Source organism: Thunnus maccoyii, chromosome 10, assembly GCF_910596095.1.
Source record: "Thunnus maccoyii chromosome 10, fThuMac1.1, whole genome shotgun sequence".
Classification (NCBI taxonomy): Eukaryota; Metazoa; Chordata; class Actinopteri; order Scombriformes; family Scombridae; genus Thunnus; species Thunnus maccoyii.
In genome coordinates, this window is record NC_056542.1 from 15,756,453 (window position 1) to 15,779,365 (window position 22,913).

Genomic DNA, 22,913 nt, shown 5'->3' on the forward strand with positions numbered 1-22,913 from the left:
GGAATGAAACATGGAAGTGATTCGCCCCAAATGCTCTGTAGAAGTGCCATGTTGTCTTGTGTACGTACCTAAGCGAACTCATGCAGTCTTTAAAAGCAATATCTCCCATGATAAGGACTATATAAGGACTTCCTTTGTTGTGTTTTATTAAGTTGTGAATATTTGGGGATTGGAGGTCTTTTTTTTTTCTGTACAGATGCATAGTAGATTGTTCTCATCTTAGGAGTATCGGGCTAATCCACTTAGTGGACGTAACCATAAGCGTTTAGTTTCATGTGAATGTACATAGAAAGAGACCTGTTTTCCTTCTATCAGCGGTAGCGTGTAAAATTAGTGTTATACATGACGATACTATTCGGAATATACATAAAGGTTAATAATCAAATCCTTCATTTTACTAAGATGTTTTTATCAAATTAAACAGCTGACCAATATATCAGACATTTCTCCTTAAAATTGACTATGATTGTATATGATTTTTTTTTAAATAGAATACATAATTTGTCTCTTTTTTTTTAGCTGAGTGTATGTTTTTTTATTGGTCAGACAATCAGTGACCGTGAATTAGTTTTTTCCAGTGTTAGATTTCTGCTCTCTTTCAGTAGTGTGGCTTCTAATAACAAGCCAAAGAAGTGCAATTTCTTTGACTGTTTACATACTGTATGTATATTTTTCCTCTTTACTTTTTTAACTAAGAGCACTACATTATTTCCAGTGGATGATTAACTTTATAGCAAAGGTACACATAAAGAGTTATTTATCTAGTTTGCATGACATGTAACCTTTGCCTGTTGCCTCTGATAATGTGCATCTGAAAAACAAAACATCAAAAACAGTTATAACTCAACGCCATAGAATGTCAGTTCAGACTTTTTGCCTCTATATCCATAATAATAAAAGCATTTTATGTCTACCAGTACTAAACCCTGCACAATCTTTTCACATCAAGGCCTCCTTCTTGCTGTGTGTTATGTGTTTTGTGGGCAATGCTGCAGTGATGTTAATCAGCTTGAGCTAACAGTGCTATCTAGTGGTGTTAGATTGTATATCTCACACTGTGTTGTCCTCCATAATGACCCACAATGGAGGACGCTATCAAAGGAACAGGGCTACAAGGTGGGGGAGGGCTGCTTCTCATTGTGGAGATTTATTCTCTCTCTGCCCTTCACAACATCCGAGGGCATCCTGGGATCTTTTTATCTGAGCAAAGAAGTGAGAGATACTACGGCACTCACCAGGAGCTTAAAAAGGAAGGAGTACACAGTTAGATATTAAACATGTTTTGCAAAAGACACAATCATGAGTCTTTACTTCCTTTCCTTCCTCCTGCAATCTCACACGTGGTGCCAGGTAGCTTCCTGTCACATTTCAAATAGCAACACATAGAGGATGTGCAATTCATGTTGAACATTTTCTGAGTGATATGTCCCCTACAATTTTATAGGATGGCTTAATACATGAATTCCTGATTTTTTAAAGCCTTTTACATGAGCTTCAGTGCAAAAATATGACTCGAACAGCTGAGCAGGTTTGGTTTATATTGATCATTTTTATTTGGTGTATTTACAAACAAGCACATGCAGGAGGTGGACAGTGACTGACACTAGAGGGGCACTGAACTATATGCAATAGTAGGACACAGGGGAGGTCTACAGGCTACATGACACCAGAGAGAAAGGGAGGAGGAGGAGGAGAGGGAGGTACAGAACTCATCGTTACACTTACACACACATTCAAGTGAAAGTGCAGGATGTGCAGACACACAGATGTGCTCACACTCATCGCTGCTTTCCCTGCCACGTACACCGTCATGTGCGCACACACACACACACGCACGCTATCTCTCTCCTTCACACACATAAAGAACCCAGATAGATAGATAGTGATTCCTTTCAGAAACCTCAAGATCAATAAATAGTACATCCAATAAATTAACAGCTTTTAAACAAATGCATTTTGACCATTATCTCACATTTGGATAAATGCACGAATAAAAAAAAAACAAACAAACAAAAAAACATTATACACAATTAAATGTGTCAGCTGAGATTTTATCTTTTAACAATTTTCTTGCAAAAATCTATTTATCATCCATTTAATGGCAATGAAGATGCAATTTTATTGTGTTCATTGGTAAGTTATGAGCACTGGTCTAACTTAATGCTACTGTTGCCATAGTGACAGTAATGCTACATGGCATTGACACAATAACATAAGCAAACCTTGAAGAACTGAGCTTTCCCTGACTGATCGATAGCAATACTCAACAATGAAACTTTCCTGCTGAATTAGTGTTAGCCTTTCATGACAAGTTAAAATCAGGCGCTTTTAATTTTACTTTAACTATTTAAGCCTCCTATTATTTTAACAGGCTTTAGGTGTCATTTTGCACAAAAAGACAAAAAGGCTTTTAAGTTGCACATTTACTCATGTGCATAGTCATCGACACAGAATCTAGAGAAGAACTAATAACTGCAAAGCAAAGTATTTTATATGATTAACATTAGAATCAACATATAACTTCCACCACTACCACTTCTACTACCACTGTCATTAATACCAATGATTATGATGAGCAAACATGGCAGGAAGGGTTAAGATAAATACAAAAGCTGAGGTACGAGGTGAAGACCAGCCACCAAACCTACAAACTTTACAGTAGCCGTTATGAACTACATACATCAGGGTTTCTCTTACTGCATTAAATTGGAGTTCAGATAGTGTTGAACAAGAGCTGAGCATAGTTTTGTGAGGCGTTAAGTCCAACCCATGTTGGCCTGTGAGGTTTTTGGGACAAGTAGAAAGATTAGCTACAGATTGCTGTTGTCTGGGTTTGCGATCTGGGTAGGTTATCTTCTATAACTGTGTGGGATAGATAAGATATTTTCTGGCATTCACTCGAAGCATTCATGGCACATTACAATGCATACAGTGTTTAAAAGGTATGAGGCTAAATCTTATCATTTTTATGAATATGATCTCAAGACAATGGCAATACATGAAGCACACAAGAGGGAAGATACTGGATTTCATACTTAAAACAAACACATACACCTTTCTTTTTGCATGTATGACAACCACTTAATGTGTGTGTAAAGTTGCAGATGTAAAGATAAAGAAGTAATCCACTCAATTTTAATCCACATCCTCACTGCGGCCACAGTATTAAGCTGCTGCTTGTCTCACTACCTGCTTTCTCTTGTTCACCTATCTTTCTATCTATTTTTAATATCAATCTCAATTTATATACCTATATATATATATATTTATGTATATTTATACAGTCAAATATAGCAGAAACATGTCAAACACACATGAACCAGGCGATAAAGGTGAGAGGTCAATAGGGGTGAAAGGTCAATAGAACACAGATCTACACAGCTACAATTCACTACATTACTACGCAGTATGCAACAGGAGCTACGGCCCAGTACTCTAGCATGCTTTCTCCACTCGGCAAACCTGTGAGTCACGACTCTCTACTGCTGATGGCTGGAGATATTAACGTGGCTACCGCCAGGCTGTCGACTGTCGCCTCCTCACAGCTGGCAGCCGCTGATCTGTATGCACTTAGATCTGCTAGCGGTTGATCCCACAGAATTTCCCCTGTGATCATTTTCAGATCAGCGGCTGACAAGGAAGGGAAGGCAGACACTGAAGAAAGGACATTTAAAGGGATACTTAACTCCAAGATCAAAGTTCTTCCAGTATGAAATGGTCTAAATTTGACTTGAGTCATTATTTCACACCATCTGCTGCATTCCTGCTGCTAAAATCCATTAGTTTAATGCTACCAAACTGAATGGATTGCGATGGGAAAAATCTCCCATATGTTCGTAAAGGGAGAGGGGACTGCAGGCTGCTGCTGATGCACGTAAAGCAGAGCAGATGGTGTTAATGCACTCAAATCAAACTAGAACCACGACAGCGTGAAATATCCCTTTCAGAGTAGTGTAGCCTCACCATAACCTCTCAATATTCGCCTAAAATATATTTTTTTATTTTTCATTGATTGAGTGCAGCAGTTATGGTGCCGGAGTCACATGATGAGCGAGGTGTAGCCAATAGGTACCAGCCCCTCTTTATCTCCCTGACGACAGCGGATCCAGTCTTGATCAACGCCTCCTAAGATTACGAGTTCCTCCCCCTTGCAGAAGCTGAGCTCCGAACCTGTTCCAGTGTGGTCACACAGCGTTCTTACTGACCTGAGGACAGACGACAGACTTTCTCAGCCAAAATGGGATACATGCACACCAACCACAAACAGTAACGTCATCCTCTACGTATGATGTAGTGGACTCTTGGATGAGTCACAATGAAGGATTACTCCAAATCTGACTGGTGATTCACTAATTTAAGTCTCTTAAAGACAAAAAATGACGACAGGAGCGCTTCTGATGTTCCCTACACAGATGCAGATGGTGCCTGAAATTTGATTTTTTTATGTGACACCCTAACCATGGATGAATGCACATTTTTTACATTAAAAAAAGTCTTTCAAAGATTGACATTTTTACATTAAAATACTGCTTCCCCATCAAGCCCACTGATATTTTCTTAAATGCCAGAAGATACATCCCTCAAAAATATGTAGTGTCTAAAAAGTTATTATATTAGGTCAGTATCATTTCTAAAATAATTATAATTACATGATAATAAAGAATAGGTGTATCAATCAAACTGTTAACCATACATTTTGAGCTTAGATTATAGCGCCACCATCTGGTTTTGTCAAAACTGGGTTGGTGGTGTCTTGAATTCAATAAAATCTTTAATATTTTTAATAATAGAACCCTTAGGACAATTTGTGTGTGTTTTAAAGCCTGCAAAAATGAAACACCCTTCAAGTTTCATTAAAAATAGATAGACAGTGTAAGATATCACTTGTAATATAACATTTCATGGACTGAAGAATAGACACAGCCTTATCTATCATTCCCTCCCCCAATTTCATTGTGTGGCATCACTTCATGTCTGTTGTACCTGAGTGGTCTGGGTTTGTCCTTCATCTCCAGTGTGTCAACCTCTCTCTCTGACTCTGGCTCACTTTCTCCTTGGGCCTCCGCAGCCCTCCTTACCATCGGGGTGGAGCTGCTGCTCACCATTCGGGTCAGCGCTGTGACACCAGGAGCCAACCACTGAGAGGGACGCCTGAAGAGACAGAAAGAAGAGGGCAGAGGGAGGAATAGAGAGAAAGAGATAACGAGTGGGAGGGGACAGGGACAGAAAGGGTCACAGTTACCATTCACACAGTTTATTGAGCAGTTTCAAATGTAATAATGACCGAGTTTTAATTCTATCAAAACACTAGAAGACCTGATTGCTCTGATTCAGTGGAGTAAACTGCTGTGGTGAATTCTGGAGACACAGTGAAACCTCCACAGAACAGGACACATACATCCATTGATTTACCTGGATGGTGGTGTGTGACCTGTTGGGCTGTTGGGGCTTTTAGAGGCACCAAAGAGACGCCCCAGACCCCAAGGAACCTGAGTGCCACTGCTGACCGGAGCGAAGTCACTCCCTGCCTGGACCGGGAGATCCGGCAGATCCATCTTCATCTCCTCCCTTTTCCCTGCAGACAGGCTCAGCTCAGCCAGATTCTGGCTCAGTCTGCCTCCCCAGCGCATCACAGCCCCCCATCCCTGCTGGATAACCTGTGATTAAAAAAAACACAACACATGTCAGCCCTGCAGGATCACACAATAATAAATGACTCAAACACTGAAAAGTCACACACCTGTCCAGCCTGCTGAGCAAGGCTGTCCTCCTCGATGCTTGGAGGAGGTAATTCCCCAATTTCCTTCTCCTGCACCCACAACAGCTGTGGACTTGTCTGCCCGAGGCTGACCGAAGCCTTTATGGGTGCAGCATTGCTATTTGTTGACCCCCCTGAACCTCCATTCTTTGGATTAGCCAATGGTGACGAGTTTGCACCATCTTTATCTGCCTGATGTTCTGGACTTCCAAAGTCTACTTCTGAGAGGCTTTCGATATATCTGCAGCCTGCGTTCTTAGATTGGGACCCCTTTGTTGACAGCTGGAATCCTGCATCCTGACAAGGTGGACTGGGGATCTCTGGACTGTGACTATCATGCTCTAAGTGGTGGTGCTGAAAGAGCAGGTCGAGGTTAAAGGTCAGCAGGCTGAGAGGCTGCAGCACCAGGAGCAGTTCCTCAAACAGAGGTTGGCAGGCGGTTAGCGACAGACACATAAAGGAGGAGGGGCGGTAGTATGTCTCCAACACATCTGGGAGAAAGAGAGATCATTGTTACTCACATGCATCATTGTTATTAAAAAAAACAATGATGTGAGATGCAAGTGAAGGAAACTTACCACTGCAAGACTGAAGGTGAGACAGCCAGAAATCAAGAAGCTTGGTACTAGAGGAAAAGGAAAGAGAGAAGGAGAATACTGAGGAGAATACAGAATGGATATGAGCAGAGAAATCAAAATATTTTTAACTATTGATTTTCATAGCACTTTTCTTTGCCAAGGGTGAAGACCAGAGAGGGTTCGGAGTCAGTACTTACTTCAGTAGGCCAAGGAGGAATGCGTTGAACCTGTGTTTGCTCTGTCTGAGCTGCGGCAGCTCTCCAACTCGAACTTGCAGGTTGAACAAGGCTTGTGTTCTAGGGCCTGGATGAAAAAGGTGTAGTGGATGGGGAGAAAATACAGAGGGAGAGAGGGAGGGAGGGAGAGAGAGAGAGAGATCAACAGTAGAACTTACAGAGGTGAGTAAATAACTGCAGTGAAGCTTTGCCACTTGTGGGAAAATCGATATCTGCATCCTGTTGTTCATTTTAATCAGCATTTCAGACACTAAAATCAGAAGTATTGACTGATGTGTGGGGAAAATGAGAGACAAAGTCCAGGGTTTATCAATAGAAGGCAATACAGGAAATGTAACCCACAGAAATAATGGACTAATATCCAATTCTAAACACTTAAGTTTATAAATTTTAATTTCTCAATGCTATTAGAAGTGCTACCTGGCTTGGTGGAGGCCTGGACCAGGCCCCAGGCTGAATTTGGCCTCCTGCCTGCAATCAGGTCACTCTGGTGGGGTTTTAGGCCATCGGTCAGCAAACTGTGCAGGGCGGGGCAGAGACACTGCAGCACCAGACGGCCCAGAGATGGATTTATAGCGCTGTCTCCTGATAAGGCCTGAGAGGAGAGGAGAGGAGAGGAGAGGAGAGGAGAGGAGAGGAGAGGAGAGGAGAGGAGCATGAGAGGAAATGGGATAGAGTGAGGAAAAAGATGTGCAGTGATGGGGAGAGATCAGAAAGGATGAGTCAAGAGAGGAAGGGAAGAAAAATGGGACACACACGGGGGTTGAGAGAAATACGGGGCAACGAGGGTCAGTATGTTGTGATGAGATATGATTTGGGAGGGGGATTTGGAGTTAGTTTACAATAAATTTGAATGACTAAGAGACTGGGTTATCTAAAGATATTCTAGTACCTTGTTAACTGAGAGAGACTGAGGAGAGACAGAACAAAATTCGTAGAGTCAGAACAAGAAGGAAGGGAAAGGGAAAAGCATTTTTAAATAAATTCAATACAATATGATATTTTGTTTCTAGACAGAAAAAGACACAAAAACAATAACAACAATAACAACATTCAAACAAAAAGAAATCCAACTCTAAATTCAGTAATGACTAACCTTCTGAACTACGGTCCGAGAAGAGCTGAACTGGGCCAAGACGGCTTCCACTGCCACACTGACCGCACTGACCAGAGCTGGAGGGGAGGAACAAAAGTCTACAGTTAAACGGTAAGAGCTACAGCTGGGTAAAAGACAAACATGCACAGCTGGACAGGGAAACACACACACACACACACACACACACACACACACAGATGTTCATCCACACCTTTCTTCTCCTGCAGGCACAGAGAGGACAGGCCAAGACCTCTCATTGGATGCTTCACATCTTCGCCCATCCAGGATGTCTCTCCTCTCTGTACAGTTCCAGCGAATGACACACTGCGAACAGCTGACAGTGGCAGTAAAAGAGGAATGACTTACTAGTATAAAAAAAAATTTAATTCAACAGGAGCAAAACAAATCACGACAGAGAGAGATACCATAACTAAAATATTTGTGTCATTAGTGGGAGCAATTAAGCAATGGGAAGCACTGGAGGAGGCAGATACAAGCAGATGGTGATACTGACGACAAACAGCATGTGAGCGCATCCTGTAAATATTAGTTTACTGTGGCCAGTTTCCACATATGAATCTGTGAAGAGGTCTTTTTGTCTGCATCTGGGATAAACAGGATCCCATGCATTAACCTTGACTCACACAAATACACTAATTCAAACACTCACACATACTTAATATAGGCATAAGAATACATAGGAGGAACTGTAGATACAATTGTATAAGCTACCACATGAATCAGGTCAGATACAATTACACACATGTGCAAAGGGCAGGTGTTGTGTAAAGTCTGATGTTTATATAAATATATTTATATAAACTAGTTATATAAATGCAAACATTCATATAATGAACAGGATGCTGTGAACCCTAATTACTGTGATATCACCTTAACACATACATACGACAATAAAAAAGGTTTAACATAAATTTAAAAATTTGACATTGACATCATCAACAAGCTACTTGGGTTGTGCTTTGCATGAAATGCATGTGTTCATGTCAACACTCCGTGCAAAAACAAAAACAACATGACGGCAGACAGAACAGACAAGACCGACACGAAGACGGACAGACGAAGACAAAGAGGGAGAGAGTGATGAGAGTGAGTCTAGACACCCTCTGACAGGAACAGCTGTTACCCCTCTGAAGGCCCTTTGAAGGCCCTTTGCAGATTTGAAAGGACAGTGTAGATAAGACGTATCGGATGACCTGCGGGGAGCTGCCTTCTGATACATCTGAACAGCTACAGGTACCCAGTTCTTTCAAATCTGCAAACCTCTGGGGCTGAGCAAATGACAAAAGTGTGAGGGCCACTATTTAAGAGAATAAATACAGACAGACAGACAGACATGCACGCATGCAAGCAAGATGTCAGACAGACAGACAGACAGACAGAGAGTGTAAGATGTAGGGAGAGAGAAGAGAGAGAGAAATCTTACTCGCCACGCGCGACTGCAGAGGAGCCTGGTGGAGTTTTGGGGGTAGGGGGGGAGCCCTGGGCGGTATAGGAGGGTAGAGGTTTGGGTAGTAGAGGGGAGCAGTGAGGGCAGGCAGGGTGTGCGAGCGGGGGAAAAGCGGGGAGCTGAGGCAGGAGCCTGCCGCACCTGGAGGGGGCGCTCCTGAGCGCTGAGGAGGGGAGAGGGCTCCTATAGGGGAGAGGCGAGGAGGGGCACCCCTGTGCAGAGGGCAGTTTTTGGGGTGGTACAGGTAATAGGTGGGGAGAGGGGGGAGCTCTTTGGATGTCCTGGCCTTGTTGCTGTTGAGGTCTGCGTGTGAGTGTGTGCGCTTTTCTCTGCTGTTTGAATACAGTGAATCCCTAGCATTGACACTGTTAGAATATGTCATCATAACATCGATGTTCTTATACGGGGTGGTGCAGCCTGGTGCTTCGGTTGTGCTACTAACAGGTGTGTCTGGTTTAGCGGGTGTATTGGTCCGATCCTCTGAGTCACTGCAGTAGAGAGAGTCAAAATTACTGATAGATGTAGAGTCCCTGTCATTGGGTTTGGAATCACGGTGTGCAGAGTGTGTGTTTTTCTTAAAGATATTCCCATAATCATGAGAAGAGTCTACACCAAGATCAGCCAGGGAATCAGAGTTAAACCCGGAGCTTATATCAGCGCTGGAATCATCTCTGTGGATATAAGCTGAGCTGGCAGTATGCGCCCACTGCATGTTGCAGTGTTTGTCTGTGGACTCTCTGCCCACATGGCGGTGGGGCCTGGAAACTGTGAGGGGATGGGAGTTACAGTAGCCTGGGCGATAGGAAGGGAGGGCAGTGTGGAGGAAGTAGGGTTGGGAGGACTGGGCGAGGGACAGTGGGGGGGAGGAAACTGCTTATTGGAAAGGGCAAAAAGGCCAAAAATTGTGAGGTGCAGAAGACAGGAGAGGGCAGGCGCACAAGCAGAGTAATGAGGGAGCGAAGCGAAGCCATGGACAAACAATGGAAACAACAGAATGGGATGGATAGGTGAGAAAAACAAGGAAGAGTAAAGTAAAAAAAAATGTGGCAAATAAATGGGAAGGAGAGAGAGATGCAGAAAATGTTAGTGTCTGTTGAGAGAAAAATGCACATTCATGAGTGTATTTCTGCAGATATCGTTATCATGTAACATCATGCGGTAATGCAGTATTTAAACAAGTCAAACAGTTGATCCACAGTTACACACTGAAGGCGCATGAGAGTCAATGGGGTTGATTTATGAAGTGCAATAACTACAGTTTTTCTTTTAGGAGGATTGGACACAACAGGAAATGATACCGTTGCCATAAAACAATAGCTGTTGAGCAGTCTTAAAGCTGCATAGTAGAAATACTCAATCCATCAATCAGCCACTCATTCAACAATGACACCATATTTAAAATGCCACCATCAATAACAAAGATTCATCATATGTATGTTAAGGATCCAAGTTGTATTTACGGCATCTGTTTTCACTTTCTATTCCATACTTGCTTTAAGAGATATAAATATTAAATACAAGACACCGCAGTGAGTGCCAATCTTTATGCTAAATGTTTTTTACTTTACTGCAGTGCGTGCCATCATCACCTCTGGATCACCTTCTCTCTCTCTCTCTCTCTCTGTTCTCAGCTTTTGTTTTCTAACTCTCTCGAAGCTCCTTCCCCACCACCCTCCTCTCCCCTCCCCGCCAGTACAGCATACAGTGTAATGCTGAGTCAGTCAACAGATAGCAGAGATCTGTCCGTTCCGGCCCAGTCACAGAGTCTGTCTGTGTAAAGATTCAGAGACTGACACTACAGTTTTCATTGCACTCAATTACCTGTGACAGACTGCAAGACTACAGGCTACAAAATGAGTTAAAGAGCAACCATACCTTGGTTAGACTTGAGCTGTGTTTTAACTGTAACCTACACATGATACTTCCTATTTTTTCTGACACTGGCTGTCAGTAATTGGTCCATGCACTAAGATCCACCCCTCAGGTTCTTAAAGGTGTATGCATCTATTTCTGGTTTCATTCCCAACTCATTGCACTTATTTTGGGGCAACTTTTACAGCATATAAATTAGTTAGTTCATTTGATAATTAGAAAGCAAAGGTAAATGATGAAATAATGATAATGAAAAAGAAATAAAATTAGCAGTCATTTAGCATTTAGAGATGATAGGTGAGACTGACTGACTAGTCTAATCCTTTGTAAGTTTCTCTGTGGCCCACTACAGCACTGCATGAGATAAGTAACTTGATCTGAGCTATCTGTGCCACTCCAGGGAGCAGGGGGGTGGGTGTGGGGTGAGGGGGCATGAGGAGACAGGATAGACAGCGAGAGAAAAGCATATTAACATCCCAAGCTGATGGGATTTAAAACCAGTAAAGAGGCAGAGAGAGAGAAGATTTAAGGATGCAGACAGAACGAGAAGAGAAAGGAGGAATGAGGCAAAGAGAGAGAGAAAGGTAATGAGCTCAGTGGGCTCTCCATTATGCCCCTCCCCTTGGTCTGAAGAGTGGATGAATAATTGAATAAGGCAGTGATGACATCACACTCTGATAACCAGTACAGGAAAAAACTGGCTGGAAAGTTTCCAACCTCTCCTTTTTCCTCATATTACCTTCAGGCTTTCTCCATCCATTCCTCACTCTTATGTTCCCTTTCTAGCTTGCATTGTCTTATTTGCTTCCCCCGTCTAAAATCACCCTCTGTTTGTCGCTCGTCATCATATCCATCACATCACGCATCACTGTTTTCTGTGACTCATGCTCGTCCTCCATCTCTTCACTCTTCTTCCTTATATAATTTTGATGAATGAGTCTACATTTTCCATCTCCCTTGGTTTTCTGTTCCTTTCAATTGTACCGACCAAGGATGTTATTTGTGCATCACTGAGGAAGTGAATAAACTGACTGTTAGACTGTCTTTCTCCATCTGTTTTTGCAAATCCCAGAGTTATTGTGCTGTCCACATTACACTGAGCTGCTGATGTGTTTATTTTCTCCAATGCATACACATGAATGCACACGCACAGACATAATACTTAGTTTGAAAACTTATAAAGAAGTATTCTCAGCTATCAGATGCCATTAAATTTAACTTTATCTTTAGCAGCATCATGAAAATTACTGCTCACCTGCTGTTCTTGATTCAAAAGTCCTTCCTCCATCAGCTCGTCCTCTCACCTCCACCTCCTCCTCTTCTTCTTCCTCCTCTTCTTCTTCTTTCCCTTCCTTTTCCTCTCTCCTAACTTCTTCACCCTCCCACTCTCTGCCCATGGTCCACAGGCTGCTGTCACTGACCGAGGAGCCAATCTTCTGTGATGGGCATAGCTCTGGACGTCCACCCTCCTTATCAGCTCTCTGGAGCATTTCCTTCAAAGCAGCCATTGAGGTCAGGGCTGGTGGCGGTTGCATGAAGAAGGCCTGAGCCTGAGAGGTGTACTCCCATTGGGTGCCATCGGTGCCTGTCTTCTCTCTTCTCCACTTCAAGTTGTACAGTATATCTGGATCTGGAGTAACGACTGTGGGGTCAGGGTCTGGCTCCATGATCAACTTTGTTGGTGGGGAGGCGCTCTTGTTGCGGAAACGCAGCTCTTTGAACGTTGTGACTTTTGGGGCTGATCCTGGAGTTGACCCTGATGAACTGATCTTCTTTGTGGTTTCTATGTGTGATTTTCTCATTTCAATGGGCGGGGGCTGTGGTGGGGCATCACAATCAGGGGTGAATGCTATGAGCCAATCAAATCGCTCAGGCTGTGCAGAGTTAGCTGAGAGAGTGCTAACTTTGGGAGTTGGCAAAGATGGGGGGATTGGGGGTAAGGGACGAGGAGGAGGAGGAGGGGGAGGCGAATCCGGTAATTCGGCAGGATAATGGAAAGTCTCAAAGCTCATATTCTTCCCTTTAGTTTCATGCGTATTGCTAAGACCGGTGCTGTAGTAAGGGTCCGAAGTCAGACCACTGTTCCTCTTCCTTCTTCTTGCCATCTCGGTGAAGGAGGTGGTTCTTTGTGCGTCCTCTTTCTTTTTGCCTTCTGTGGCTTCTCCGAGTACATCTACTCTTCGATCTCCATCCAACTTGCCTCTGCTGCTCCATCCATCTCTGGCCATCAACTTGGAGTCGCATTCCTTTTCTTCCTCACTGTCTTTTAGTCTGAAGTCATGTAGCTCCACAGATCTAGATGTGATAAGATTATCACCGTTGCCCTGGTCCTCTAACCCTCCTACACAGTCGCCAAGCTCTGGGCTGAGTTTGAGGAGCTCAGCTTGGGTCAATCCTGCAAGCATCAGTAGCTTCCGAATCTCCACATCCAGTGCATGGAAGGAGGGGGGAGGAGGCAGGGCAGGTGGTGGTGGTGGTATGGCAGGGGGAGATGAGGAAGAGAGTGAGATAACAGGTGGAGGAGGCAGAGGTGGAGGGCGTGTGGTAGGAGGTGGGAGGGACAGAGGGGTCTTTTCCTGTTCGGCTTGAAGAGCAGCAAGACGCTGTGCTTCCTTCCTGGCAAGGTGTCGTTTCCGAGGGGGAGGGATGGGAGGAGTTGGGGTGGGGATAGATGGAGGTGGAGAAGGAGTGGTATAGAGGGTGAGGTAAGGGACGGGTTTAGAGGCAGGGAGTGGAGGAATGGATGGGGGAGATGGAGGTAAGGGTTTCTCACATCTAAAAGTGGTGAACGTGGGGGACGAGGAGTTAGGGGAGAAAGTCGACAATGTAGGAGAGGTGGAGACAGCCATGGAGATGGTCTCCCTGCTGATATTGATGTAGGTGTGGAGGTCAGAGCTCACGCTGGCATGACGCGCTGGAGGTTTGGGGGGTCGAGGTGGTGGCTCAACAGGGGAAGGGGTGAGGGAATCTGGAACAAGAGGATCATCACAGTCTGAAGGAGCAGTGAGGTCAACCCCAGCATCAGAAAACTCCTGAGAGTCTCCCATACTTCCCCCGCGGTTTTTGTACAACTTCCAGGAAATGTCGATGTTACCCATTTCATCCATGACATCTGAGAGGTCTTGCTCCTCCAGATCTCCAAGATCAAATCCCTTGTCGTGGAGTCTAGCGATGTAGGCCAGTTTTACTTCCCTGTTAACTTTCTCCAAGCGATCCAGGTGATCTAACCTATCCCTCAGAACATCCCAGTGCTGCTCCCCCTCCAGATCCCAACGAGCCACTTGGATCACCTGGCTGAAGCGCTCCATTTTCCCAAACTCCCCTACTGATTCTAAGAAGTCAAGCAAGCCTAGCTTGGTAACCTCTGAATCACCTTTGACTCCTAAGTAGTCAGGAGAGGGGGAGTCTAGGGCAGAGGGGTAGCCCTCATCTGGGGAGCAAGGAGGAATGGGGGAGTGTGAGAAGGGATTACGGTTGAGAGGAAGGGAAGGGGGTGAACGTGCAGGAGGCTGGCATTCAGGGGCTTGAGGAAGAGAGTGGTCTTTGGGAGACAGAGCGACAGAAAGATTATCTTGGTCGTGGGAAGAGCAGACGGAGGCGGATTGATCTGCACAGTCAGACTCCAGGTCAGAGCAGGAGCTGATGGAGGTGGAGGATGAAGAAGTAGAAGAGGTGAGGGAGAACTCCAGGAGGGAGGGGGGACAGTCACAGCATGAGGGGACCAGGGTGTCATCATCATCGTCATCATCATCATTGTCACCTTCATCATCATCAACGTCAATATCAATATCCCCGCTGTTCTCTTCCTCATCTTCCACTTCCTCTACTTTTACATTTTTCTTGTTGTCCAGATCAGCGTTTTCATCTGCATTCTTGCCTTCATTTTCCAGATTGGCAGCAGGGCGAGCAGAGGGATCCAGCTGGGCCTGTGCTTGTGAAGGAGGCTGAGGCTGCTCCTTGGCCCCTGTCCCATCCTGCCTCTGGGGTAATGGGGCCGGAGGAGGAGGAAGCTGCATTTGCTGTCTGAGAGAGATGGTATTGTTGTTGTTGTGGTTATGGTTGAACATACTGTTGTTGTCCTGTGGTGAGCGGCCATCGCAGCACAAACACGGGAGGCTTGGCTCGTTGCAGTTGGGGTCAAGAGGAAGATCAGGGGGAAGCGCAGGAGGAGCGGCTTCAGGTGCAATTTGGGTTGCTGCCGATGTACGAGCAGTCTTCGGTTTGGGTTTAGTTGATTTGGAGATGGTGGAACCCTGTTTTTGTGAGCCAAACCTGGACTGGGTTACCGGTGCTCGAGGCTGCACTCCCACTCTGGTCCTGGAGGGAGCAGAGGGGCCTTTAGAAACCCGGCGTGGGGAGGAAGTAGTGATTGTGTTCATGTTTTTATCCTCCCTCTGAAACCCAGGGCCATGAGACTTTGGTCCAGCTATGGTATTGTTCCGTCGGTTGACGTCAAAACGCCTAGCCTTTGGAGGCTGAGAGGAGCAGTTTGAGGACTGCATTGTGGGTATGGGACTTTTAGGATACTCTGATATTTCTGTTGCTATAGAAACAAGGGTTGTAAAGGCTGGACAGATCCAAACTATGACGCGCCGTGACGGTCACATCTTGGCTTGACTCCCAAGATCCTGTAACATCAAAGGAGAGACACACAGTGAATAACGACTAGGAGCAAACTCTGCTCATCAAAGACCATTTTCCTGCTCTACACATGTTTTCGTATTAGTGTAAGTCTTTGAAGTTAAACCCGTCATCTGGACTATTCATTAAAAACTCAATTGCTTTTGGGCTTTCTGTTTTATAATTATCACAGCTTAAGTCCTGGGAGGACGCAGCAGTGATATGAACACACACTGTGTCTCAAACAATCCTATTAGAAAAGCCAGTTATCAAGCATGACCACTTAAGGAAAATAATGTTGCATCTTTTGTTAAGTGATACACTGAATTACTACAATTCATCTTAACACAGCTTCTCTACAAAATTCCAGTAATTGTATTTAACATCTTGAAAATAGATTTTTGGGGAATATTAAAATGCTACAAATATTTGGACTTTTCATAATTTGCTTTATTGCTTTTTACAAATCCTATCTATGTATTCAAATTCAAACACCCACACACCCGCATATCACATGAAATAAACCCCCCCCCCACTATAATAATTGCAGCTAATTTTGAGCCTAATAACTGTCACTCATCATCTTCATCTGTTGTGTCCTGCTTCACTGAGCAGTGATATTCATGAGTTTACAGTAGTCAAGCTGTCTCCATCTGTGCTAGTCCATCCTTACAAGCTGACAAGAGGCAGAATAAGATCTTGATCAAAAGAAATGACGAAAAAAAAAACACCCACCCACCATACCTAAAGCAATGACTGAACATAAAGCACATTTAACTGGAGCGTGAAATAATCAGGCAGCACTGAACAACACTGAGCCTGCCTTTTTTTAAAGCCTACCGAAGGCTATTGCTCATATATTCCTCCACAGTGCCCTTCACATAACTGAGGAATATAAATCACTGAAGTGCTTGCTTACACTGGGCCTTTGTCATAATGGGCACTAAAAGCCAACCAAACCTTGAAATAAGAGAAAAAAACAGAATATAATCACTGTGCATAACTGTGCTGTGTTCAATATTTACCCCTGCATTTATTGATCCCACAGAGCTGATGGAGACAGGGAGGATGGGAGGAGGGGGAGGAAGGGAGGAGGAGGAGAAGGGGGGGTGGGGGGGGTACCTCCAACCGCATCGCCCTGATATAGGCCCATCCGCCCTCATTATAACTCAAATATTGCACCTTGCATCACACCCCATTTAAAACGGACAATAATAATAACATTTACATAAAAACTGTCCAATAAATATCAATGTTAAAAGCAGAATTTCTTCATCTACGCAAGCTCCGTATGAGAATAGGAGGTTTTGCTTACCCGACGGGCCCTTTCAGGTTTATTTTAAAAATGAAAAAAATATATTCACAGACATAATAAAATGGGACTGCACTCACGGTCAGATTCAGGTGAAGATGGATGAAGGTCTCCATCTCGTCGGGTTCTCTCGCATCCCAGTCCGTGAATGTGAGCTTCTCTCCGACGTTAACAACCTCAGCATCTGTCCTCTCGCGAGCATCCAATAAACTCTCGTGAGACCCCACCACCATCACCACCACCACCAACATCAACGCCTCCATGCCAAACCACACCCCTTGCTTTCCTTATCATAACATCCAATTTATCATAAGTCATAACTGTAATTGCATGCATTTAATCTGATTTAAAATGTATTATCGTTTAAAGGAGAGGTTCACTTTTTTTCAAGTCAGTGTTAAAATAACATTCATGTCCATATGTACACTGAAACAGGTTTTGGTTGCTGTAATTGTTCTTTCTATTCATACTGGTTGTGAAGAGATACTTTCCTGGTGATGTAATTCTTAAGAAACAAAACCTACAGTCCTCATGATGTGCAAAATTTCTTAAGTTCAGCTGAAGGAATTATGAGGCGTCAGCAGTCTGAGTTTGACGAATCAAGTGGGCGTATCTGAGTCTTTTTTGAGCAAAATTCCTTCTTTGTGTTACTATCCCTCCACCACAGCTCTGCAAGGAAACACTCATGGGAAACCAAATGAATTTATTCTAAAAAAAAACATGTAACTTTGAAGGATACCCACAGTTGAAGTTTAGCATACAACACACTTTTTCCCATCCAGTATAAACTGCAAGAACAATTACAATGTGCTATTTCAGTGCACATATGGGCATGTGAATAGAACATAGACTTGGAAAAAACTTAACCTAAACCTCAAACAGAAGCTACACAAAAACAACTAGATATCAAGAGGATGAAATAGAGACACACAAAATACTAGTCATGTATTTTTTTTTATTAAAATTCAGGCCAGTACAGACTTTATAGCAGCAATATAAAAATATATGGAATTAAGAAAGCCTATGTTCTGTCCTGTGCCTGGATGCATCTTACGTCATACATGCACTGTCCTTTTTGGCCCCTAATCAATTAATAAATCTATTCCTACAGGATCAAAACTAGTTTGACAATTTCATTTGTAGCCTCATCCTGCCATACATTCTTTTAACAAAGTGAGCTATTTAAAACAATCCGTGTGTGTAATCCATAACGACATCATTCCTCCTCAGTAGAGAAATGAGTGGAGAGACTGTACATAATGCGCTAGGTTCAATAAATAGATAACAAGGAGCAAAAGACAGACTATTCGATAACATTCACAACCAAATATTTACGAATCACTGAAAAGTAAAAACAAAACTGCCTGCAGGATTTCTAAATATCACAGTCGTGTTCGGGCCATGCTGCTGTAGTCAGAGCCTCGTCCCACTCCTAAAGTTAATCTGTGCATCATGACAAGAGTCAAAAGGGGGACCGGGCTGATGTACCTGACACAGTTTATATAACTTCCAGAGACCATCATTCTTTCTCACTTGTTCCTCTTGTAGATTTTCTTGGCAAAGTTGAGGAAAACTGAGTGAGGAAGGTTTTGAGCGTGACATGCGATGAGCTTCTGTAGCCGCTGGTAGCTCTCATCTTCATAGTTGTGGTACAGTGTTGGCATTTGCAGGGTGTTGTACAGAGCTTTGACCTTTTCCACACTGGCATCATCATGGCGTCCGTAACATGCCTGAGGAGGAGATTAAAAAATGAAATGAACTTTGACTAATGTACTAGCAAGTGACTGTAGCACCTTTAAAAAAAAAAAAAAAAAAAAAAAAAAAAGGTGAGACTAGAAGCCTCCACAAACATTGAGGAGACAGAAGGATAAGAACCATAAATAAAAGGGCAGCAAATACAGTTTGATTGTTCTCAGAAGCAATTTTTTTCTGGGGGTGATGAATAGCAAAGTTTCTATTGATGCAAAGTCTTGATTACATTTGCACTTTTGTTTGTATTATTGAATGATGTTTTAGGTAAAAATATAGTAGAAAAAGTATTAAATATCTGGAAAATGTGATTGACCATCAACACTAATTCTCTCTTTTAAAAGAAAAACAGCCAATAACACACCAGAAAAATGTATGGTTAGTTAATGTCACATCAAGAACCACTTTGGCTAAACTCTTGCGTACAACCACCACAATTTCTTAATGTGGTAAAAAACAAACAAACAAAACCCAACACACATTTATCCGATGCCTTAATTAAATCCAAAGCATTAGCATTGATATTTATTTATCAGAGAACGTGTCATTGGGCCAATGCTCAATTTTAAATGTGTGGCACTACAATTGTATATAATTAATTATGCAAAGCATGCAATTTTTTATGCTTCTATGCCTCTGACATTTTGTGAAGGAAACAGTGCATAAAACCTGCATTTTAAATAGAGCTGCAATGATTCATTAATTCTTTCGTTAACAGAAAATTAATCAGCAAGTCTTTTGACAACCGATTTATCGTTTGATTAATTTTTTATGAAAAAATGCCAGTTTCTATATTCCTCTATGAGATTAAACTGAAAATGTTTGGGTTGTGAACTGCTGGTCGGAACAAAAGAAAACAATTGAGGACGTCACGTTGGCCTTTGGGAAATTGTGATTGACATTTTTCACAGTTTTCTGACATTTTACAGACCAAACAACTAATCAATAAATTAAGAAAATAATCATCAGATTAATAAATAATGAAGATAACCATTAGTTGCAGCCCTTACTTGTAAATATACAGTACATTGTAATACCACACTTCTTTAGTTTCATGTATAAATGCCCTCCAGCCAAAGAATCCTTGCATATCTCTCTGCACATGGTTTACAGCCACATAATATCAGTACATATTTGAGGTATTCAAATTGAAAGGCTTGTTATATGAAGTCCCACCTCCAGCTCCACTCTCTGTTCAGGAGTCATGACTTCCATGGCCGTCACTACCAGCCAGCTGCATTTGTTATCCTGGATGTCTGTACCAATCTTTCCAGTCACAGCAGGGTCTCCGTAACAGTCTAGGTAATCATCCTGCAAATGAAATACACTTGGTGATTATTAACACTGTTCGACACAATGTCGCCTGCAACATATTATTCAATATGTGCAGCTGGTGAATTTGAATAAGATCGTTGTTGACGAGTAAAAGTAATTACCTGTATTTGGAAGAACTCTCCCATCTCAAGTAAGATGTGTTTGGCATTATTGTGTTCTTCTTCACTCACAATTCCAGCCTACAAAGATATGATAAAATCATTTTAAGGAAGAGTATATTTTATTTTCCCTGTCAAGACTGTCCCAGCTGTAAAGGCTGCACATTTACAGCACTGGCAGCATGTATTTATGCATGCTGCCAACCTTTTAGTGTTATCACCACCATGATGCCTATCAGTTCCTACTGTTATGTGTTCAAATTTATGATATAAACACACTCACCATGTACATTGCTGCTGCCACTGGGAGGTAAAAGGAGTAGAAGGCAGTCTTATATTTTACAATAGCTTTATACCTGTAAGACAAAGATAGAAATGTAAATGTAAACAACATTTTTCTCTGTAAAATTACTTTATAGATTTAATTTTACAACTGTGTATGAGGTGCCTCCCTTTTCTCTTCATGCCCTTGCTTCCTTACCTCTCCATGGTGAATCTATTGAGGTCAATCTGACCAGGTGGAGCCGTCATGAGGTCCAGAGCTTGGCCGAGCTCTGTCTGGAAAGATGTCTGAAATAAACAGAGTTACAATAAGAATACTGTATGTGTGTATGAGTGTGTGTGTCTTTTTCTTCAAATCAAATCTATAGTACCTCAGTAAATAGCTCAAGTAGGTGGACATAGTAGGGCTGATCCCTGCAGTGTCTGCGAAGTAGTCTGTAGATTGACCCTTCCAAGAGAAACCCATCATTGATGGCATCCAGACCTATTCCATCCTTTAAGACAAACAGACAAGATTTACATGAGACACTGAGTAACACCATTAACAAGTGAAAAATTATTTACCACACTACAAAAAAAGCGATTTGGAATATGTCAAGTCTCACCTTCTTGTACCAGCAGGGTTGTCCTCTCCGAGTCACAGATGCATCCATAATATCATCAGCCACGAGGAAAAATGCCTGAAGCTACAAACAACACAAGAGACGCAGCTGTAACACATAGCACATGGAGTGTGACATCTTTTCTAAGTGTGAACTGATGTCTTCACAACAGTCACTCTGAGCCTTTCCTTGTCTGAAGTTTTAGCATTGTGTTAGGCTGCACATAACAACCTAATTTTATGAAGCCAGATCTCTTTCTTGTGCTTAAGCTACAAGACCTCTTTTCACTGTAATGAAGGATCATTCGTCTATTGCAACAGCGTGGGTTATTGATGAGTTTTTAATTATTTTTGGACAGTAATGCAGGTCTATGGAGGAAAAGGCTACACCAGACTTTGGACATACAGACAAAACTTGTTTATAGGATAAATTCACAGCTCCTTTTTGGTCTTTTTAATGAGATTTATGACAATAATATTTCCAGACTTATCCTTTCACAAGCCATGACATATCATAACTCACCAATTCAATGCACCAGCCAACCAACAGAGCCCGCTGTACGGTGTCCTGGGTGAGCTGAGCGGGTGGCAGAAGCTCCCGCAATGAGCCAATCACAGACAGGCCTCTGTTCCTCTTGCCTCCAGGAGCATTGTACACCAAAACCTGAGGTGGGGGGAAAAAAAGATGGGAGGGACGATTCACTTTAAGTGGCCGAAACAGCCCATGACATGACTGCAAGAGACAAGACAACATACCTCTCTCAACCTGTTCAGGGCATCAGCCAGCACATGATCCGTGAGGTCTCTCTCTGTCAGCTCCGCCACTAGCTCGTCAAACTGGGCTTCAAACAGCTGAGCGTCTGACTGCAGCGCCTTTCCTCCGTGCGTCCCGTTGCAAATGCTATCACCCTGGAAAGACGACGTGCAAAGTAGAGATGTACTATTTTTAAACTTAAACGGAGGGACGGTAAAGAACACGGTCCTGACCATTCTTTGAGCATTAATGAGCAAGCTTAGCAGGCGTCTCATTCCCATAACAACCGTCCGAGTGTCCCGACCAAACCGGAAACTAGCTGATCAAACTTGTTTGACCGTAACAGGTATCAGTTACAGTTAGCAAAGAAGAGCAAGGATTAAGAAAGGTGAAACACTATTATTATCGCACAAGTTCCCCTGTCATGAAAAGGAGCGTTGGCTGACGTTAGCTTACATTAATTTCCCACATCCAGTCTGTTGTCAACGCTAGCTATAGCACACCAAATATAAATATTTTTTATTCACACACATGCCTTTACTTACCATAATTATACTGTCCGCTTATCCTAAACTGTTTAGTATAATACGGCGAAATCGTCTCTCTTCTGTTTTTGCGACTTGCTGTCAAACTTAAAGTCTGTGAACGTCTCCTGAATCCAGGATGTGCTGATTGTAGTTCGCAGTCACGCCGCTGTCCGTTTTATTACATGGCAGCAGGACTAAGGTTCCCAACGTCCCTTGCGAGTGGTGCATGTGGGCGTGGCTTCGGAAGGCTCCATTTGACATTGAGCATTTTCATTGGTCGGCCGCATCGAACCAGGATGGGCTTTCACACTGGTTGACCAATAGGATTTGAAAAGAGGCGGGGTTTGAGTGGAGTGGGGAGATTAGTGAACCTATGAATGAGCCTCAGCTACTATAATTGTAGTTTCACTGATAAAAGTAGAAAAAAAAGGAACAGAGAAAAAGAAAAATAATACCCACCTTTCGTTATAGTCTGTAATTTTGCCCTTTATAATATGTACAAAACATCAGTATAGGTATTTTTATTTTATGTCTATCATTTATTTCATATGTTGAAATACATAACTTGCATTGAAAGTTTTGCCATTGACACTGCATTTAAGATCTGGAATAGGTGTCATATTTAGA

The 22,913-nt window shown here is 42.8% G+C and overlaps 2 protein-coding genes across 4 annotated transcripts; both read right to left on the bottom strand.

The window, feature by feature from the left end:
* Positions 1–1,529: 1,529 nt before the first annotated feature.
* Positions 1,530–17,095, bottom strand: rusc1 (RUN and SH3 domain containing 1). Of its 2 annotated transcripts, XM_042424574.1 has the most exons (12): positions 17,021–17,095; positions 12,264–15,636; positions 7,880–8,002; positions 7,669–7,745; positions 7,465–7,482; positions 6,993–7,167; positions 6,534–6,639; positions 6,337–6,383; positions 5,741–6,249; positions 5,413–5,657; positions 4,984–5,151; positions 1,530–4,205 (listed from the first exon to the last, which is right to left on the bottom strand). In XM_042424574.1, exons 2-12 carry the CDS (start codon positions 15,508–15,510, stop codon positions 4,040–4,042), a joined length of 4,881 nt encoding a protein of 1,626 aa, XP_042280508.1. In that variant the 5' UTR covers positions 15,511–15,636; positions 17,021–17,095; the 3' UTR covers positions 1,530–4,039. The 2 variants fall into 2 exon arrangements, with proteins under 2 accessions (XP_042280508.1, XP_042280509.1); XM_042424575.1 differs by lacking the exon at positions 7,465–7,482.
* Positions 17,096–17,875: 780 nt separating this feature from the next.
* Positions 17,876–22,478, bottom strand: fdps (farnesyl diphosphate synthase (farnesyl pyrophosphate synthetase, dimethylallyltranstransferase, geranyltranstransferase)). Of its 2 annotated transcripts, XM_042424117.1 has the most exons (10): positions 22,305–22,478; positions 21,762–21,914; positions 21,529–21,669; positions 21,010–21,090; positions 20,776–20,898; positions 20,604–20,692; positions 20,406–20,478; positions 20,126–20,203; positions 19,866–20,000; positions 17,876–18,670 (listed from the first exon to the last, which is right to left on the bottom strand). In XM_042424117.1, the coding sequence occupies exons 1-10, from the start codon at positions 22,305–22,307 to the stop codon at positions 18,470–18,472; spliced, it is 1,077 nt and encodes a 358-aa protein (XP_042280051.1). In that variant the 5' UTR covers positions 22,308–22,478; the 3' UTR covers positions 17,876–18,469. The 2 variants fall into 2 exon arrangements, with proteins under 2 accessions (XP_042280051.1, XP_042280050.1); XM_042424116.1 differs by lacking the exon at positions 22,305–22,478 and having other exon boundaries at positions 21,762–22,192.
* Positions 22,479–22,913: the final 435 nt, after the last annotated feature.

What these genes read in the sequence shown, in the direction of transcription:
- rusc1 (XM_042424574.1), bottom strand. Translation starts at nt 15,510, where the DNA reads ATGCAGTCCTCAAACTGCTCCTCTCAGCCTCCAAAGGCTAGGCGTTTT. An exon ending in TTCCTCCTTGGCCTACTGAA is followed by an intron (nt 6,384 to 6,533) that starts GTAAGTACTGAC and finishes CTTTTCCTCTAG; the next exon opens with TACCAAGCTTCTTGATTTCT. An exon ending in GGTCACACACCACCATCCAG is followed by an intron (nt 5,152 to 5,412) that starts GTAAATCAATGG and finishes CTGTCTCTTCAG; the next exon opens with GCGTCCCTCTCAGTGGTTGG.
- fdps (XM_042424116.1), bottom strand. Translation starts at nt 22,040, where the DNA reads ATGGGAATGAGACGCCTGCTAAGCTTGCTCATTAATGCTCAAAGAATG. An exon ending in AACCCTGCTGGTACAAGAAG is followed by an intron (nt 20,899 to 21,009) that starts GTGAGACTTGAC and finishes TTTGTCTTAAAG; the next exon opens with GATGGAATAGGTCTGGATGC. An exon ending in TGGCAGCAGCAATGTACATG is followed by an intron (nt 20,204 to 20,405) that starts GTGAGTGTGTTT and finishes ATATCTTTGTAG; the next exon opens with GCTGGAATTGTGAGTGAAGA.